This window comes from Sinocyclocheilus anshuiensis, unplaced genomic scaffold, assembly GCF_001515605.1.
Source record: "Sinocyclocheilus anshuiensis isolate Anshui unplaced genomic scaffold, SAMN03320099.WGS_v1.1 scaffold1638, whole genome shotgun sequence".
NCBI classification, from domain to species: Eukaryota; Metazoa; Chordata; class Actinopteri; order Cypriniformes; family Cyprinidae; genus Sinocyclocheilus; species Sinocyclocheilus anshuiensis.
This window is the reverse complement of record NW_015542885.1, coordinates 492,023-496,871: the sequence shown is the minus strand read 5'-3', so window position 1 is coordinate 496,871 and position 4,849 is coordinate 492,023. Positions and strand designations below refer to the sequence as shown.

At 36.9% G+C, this 4,849-nt stretch overlaps 1 protein-coding gene across 1 annotated transcript in view; it reads right to left on the bottom strand.

The window, feature by feature from the left end:
• Positions 1-4,849, bottom strand: part of LOC107694658 (solute carrier family 25 member 36-A-like) — a 27,608-nt gene that overhangs the window by 9,930 nt on the left and 12,829 nt on the right. Inside the window, exon 4 of the mRNA XM_016494340.1 lies at positions 1,006-1,106. Within this exon, the coding sequence (XP_016349826.1) occupies positions 1,006-1,106 (101 nt within the window). The remainder of the gene's footprint in view (positions 1-1,005; positions 1,107-4,849) is intronic.

Genomic DNA, 4,849 nt, shown 5'->3' with positions numbered 1-4,849 from the left:
AAACAAAAAGAAAAAAAAAAAAAAAAAAAAAAAAAAAAAAAAAAGAACTGCAAGCCAGCTACAGTGGCTACATTAATTTAAATAACCATCATTATCATTATTAATAATCATTATCATTAGGAGAATCATGATCATACCGGTGAGTAGAGACGTGACTACCTGAGGCGTCCCGATCCCGCCCGTGTCAGTCACGAGGACCGCTGCCCACCGCGCATGGCACTCTACATGTTAGCGTAGCGCCCTGCTAGCGGCCACTACTACACACAGCACAGACAGCGTGTGAAGCCAGACTGTTTAGTAGCACACTGGCATGTAATGACTTATGTCCTCCAGTCCTCAAAAGGTAGAAGAAAACAAAAAAGGAAAAAAAGAAACTGGGAAAGGAAAGCACAACCCAAACTTTAAGGACCTTTTTTTTTTGCAATATTGCTAACAAGCTTTCAAGCAGATATAACATGCTTGAAAGTTAGCCTATTTGTTTTAGAAATGCTCTCAAATGACTATTTATTCTTTTTCAAATTAAATTTGAAAATTTGAATTTTTTCAATTTTCTTTCTGTGTAGCCCACTTTCTATAAATAAATAATTAAATTTTTCAAACTGTTTGACAGACCAAGAGAGAACACAAATATTTGCTGTTAATATGATTAGCTTCAAATATATCTGTTTCAAAGAAATAATTTTTATCCTGAAAGTCTTCAATTGTGCTTTCGGTCTAAATGCTGTCATACCTTGAAAAAGTAACCCAATATACCATGGCTAAACTCTCCCATTTGTACTAGATGGTCACTAGGATAAAGCATTTTATCGTAATAAGGCTGTCATTGCTAAAAACAAAAGCGACTGACAAACATTGGTAATAACACCCCAATGATGCAAACTCTGGTTTTTGCACACTAAGAGGCGAGTATCAGTTTAGTTCAGTGTGTGAAATACAACAAAAAAGAGCCAATGCAAAATTAAGTCAAAAATGCATCTACATAAAAAATTTAGCTGGGACTCCTACCTGCTAAACCAGCGGACAGCATGTGAACCTGTGTGGAGTCAGGATCAAACACATTGTTCAACTTCTCTTTGGCTGTGGAGTAGGCAGCAAAATAAATTGCTCTGTGGACAAAACAGGAATTAACAACATTAATTGGTTATTTACATGAATATTTTTGGGAAGGGTTAGGGCTGACTGTACATTATCCCACTTATTACAGTTTCTAACAAAAAACAAAAACAAAAAAACAAAGCTAAATGGTGTGATGTGGCAAACGTACGTCATGCTCATCATATTACATGTCCTGTATTAGCTACCAGATTAATTTTATTAGGGCAAATGCTGAAACACACTTGGAAAAAAAATTATTCAAATGAAAATATCCAATGTAGGATTTTTTTTCCCCCTTTGCTTTAATCTAGGTTACATAATTCTTGCACACACACAACAAGGGTAAATTTTAAGGTCTCATTGTTTCCTGATGAGATGCTTATAAACACCTGCTTCCTCCCACCTCTTCAGAGACAACCGATCAGCGTTCTTCCACATTTGACTGACACCCAATCAGATCACGGTCTAAATATCTGCCAATCCTGTGCGAGTACAATGCTGTATTTTGGTGCATGGCTTAATTTGGCCATCTGAATGAAATAACGTGACCTTCACGTGAGGATTTTACATAAATAATCTCAAACCGGATTAATCTAAAAACTGGAATTATGGATTACAATCTAAAGTGTATAGTTAACAGTCAGTATGTGAGCATAAGCACAAGCCTTATTTTTTACATATGTGTGCATTTAATCTTTACGTAATGCAAACAGTCACGAGGCAGACATTCCAGCTGTGACAGCAGAGGACAAACAGGATGGGAATGCTGAGAAATGCATGCACAGATGGAGGCACACACACACACACACACACACACACACACACACACACGCACCTCCTGCAGCATGAAAAGGGTGCAAACTGCAAACACTGAAATTCAGACATTTTAAGTGGCTTAGTTGCAATACCATCTCCCACATACCAATTTAAATGCGATTAAACTGCACAGACATGCACATAAAGCTCAAGTGAATGAGGGCATGAGAGCAGCTAGTCTGTAGCATAATGATGACACACTGCAGTCAATGAAAAAAGCACAACTGATTCATAAGGGAGACAGGGAATATTCACTGGAGTTAACGAGTCACTACACTCATACAGAGCAGAGAATGTGATCACAGTCCCACAAACACTACTAAACATAGTAGCTATTTTATAATACCTACAGTTTTACTACTGTAAAATGCTGCATCAGTGTTTCCCATACATTGACTTATTTGTGGCGGCTCGCCACAATATCAACAATGACCGTCACAAATAGTTTTTCTAAAATGCTTTGACTTCGTTGAATAAACATGAGCTGTGTACATTTCAAAGTCAAAACGCGGCGCGGGTGTTTTTATATGAATGTATCTTTGAAGGGAACTGACTGTCTTTAGAAAAGTTTCAATGTCATTTTCATTTAATCTTTCCTAATATGCCTGATGAAGCAGCGTTTATGAGCGGAGCGCTGCTTTGATTACAGCCGTTACTGGGGGAACTGCTATTTCTGCCACTCCAAAAGCGCCTCCTGCTGGCAGAGAATGAATGTGCATTTTCAATAATCCCACCTGCTGTTTTATATAGCCTGCTTCCCCCGGTGGAAGTGCCGCCACACATAGAGTGTAAGTCTGTGGGAAACACTGTGCATCTATAGCTCACTAGGTTTTGGAACCGATTAAGTGAGTGTTATAGATTTAGGAATCAACTCTACAGTTGAATTACAAGCTCTTAACTGTCAAGAGTGAGTAAGGCTGCATGATTAATCTAAATTAAATCGCAAAGGTGATAAATCGCGATTAAGTAGAAGCTGCAATTGTCATGCGTATCTTTCACTGAAGCACGGTTCTGTGATCAGTAGTAAATCTCTATCCGAAGGCCAGAGGGCGCCATCGCGCTGAAACTCCAAATACGCCCGCAGAAGAAATCCAGGAAATCCCTATAGCGGTTGCTGAATTTAACTGCTTCCATTGATTCAACGTGACTAATAAACACACAATATATGGTTTATCTGAGTTTGTCTTATTATAATGTTTATTATAATAAAGTATATAATAATGCAATACTAATCGACATCGCCTTTATTACTGCTTAGAATACTATGAAATATGTTGCGTGCCTTATTCTGTGTAAGAAGCCACATCATCTCACAGAAGGATTTATTTCAAACACTCGACTGATGTTATGAAGTGAGTTTGGAGTAAAAACATTTTATTAAATGTGGTATTTTCACGTGCTTTCAGATGGAACAGCATTTACTACACAGAGCCGTAGTTCACTGAGAAGCTACGCAAACAGCTTTCATAATCGCAGAACGATTTCTTCGATTTCATAATCGCGTGATTATATTGTCTGCGATTATGAACACGGTTTTATGTAGCTTGTCAGTTAACTACGGCTCTGATCAGATTTACTACTGATTACAGAACCGGCTTTATTGACAAGATGCGCATGACAATCACATTCGATTAATTGTGCAGCCCTAAGAGTAAGTTAACAAAGTGAGCAGTGTGACAGAGGGCCCATAGCCAGTTTTGTCCACAATAAGACAGTGACATGATCCCCTGGTGATGATACACTGAGATTAGAGCAATGAGACATGACCAACGGGCCCTTATGTAACAGTTTGAGGGAGGAAAACAATATTTTTTTTATTGTCCATCTCGATTGCAGTGAGGAAATACAGCAAATCCCAAAAAGGAAACAGTGAGGAACACATATCCAAAAACAACCATTTATTATTTCATGGTGAAGTGAAAACATCTCATGAGTCAAACACGTACGTAGGTAATAGTGCGCTACAGTAAGGTTCCAGAAGTAAAAATCCTTTTTATTTTCCCCATAGGGAAATAGATTTTGAATTAGGGATGTTCATTTTAATCGTTTAACCGGTTAACCGACCGTAAGAATTTTGACCGATTAATACAATAAGTTAAACGGTTTAAAAAGTCATTTAATTATTTCTTTTTTTCAGTAATTTATCAAAATATTTAAAAAGGTTTGCTGTATGGTTAAAATACACTATGCGTATAAAAAAAATTTGTTTTTTTAGGGGGGGAAAACTTAAGTCGCATCTAAATCGCATTTTATTGTTTCATTCAGAAATAGGACTAATGCAGACGCGAAATGTTTACAAACATTTACAAACACAAACATGTTTTTGTGTTTTGCTTTGGTACCGAAATTGGTACCGAGAACCGTGGATTTTCACTGGTATTGGTACCGAATACTGACATTTTGGTACAGTGACAACACTAATCTCCGGAAAACAAATGTTAGTATTTTTTTACGGGTCACAGACACGTATCCTTTCTAATTTAATTCAATTCTAATTTAAAATAATCTTGTCAGTTAATGGTTAACAATCGGTTAATGAGCGTCGGTTGTCGGTTAGGAAAAATAACCGAAATGAACATCCCTATTTTGAATGATAACTTAAACCTTTAAACTAAAGACAGACCTACTGTGAAATATGAGGTTGTTAACTGATGGCATTTACTTTTGTTGAAGCCGTCAGTCTGCATTATTGCAACTTAGTTTAAAAAAAATCCTGTTTAACAGTGGAACACGAAGTAAAATACTACATTATCCATAATTCTGCATAGAAGTCTCCACAAATCAGAGAATCTAAACCAGCAAAAAGCCAAAAAGAAACTCTTTAGCACCTGCCCACTCCCATGAAGCAGTGTGAATGACAGTCTCCCTACACCCTCAAACTACTAAATTATATATGCTTATTTTAGCAAAAAAAATAAAAAATAATTATATATATATA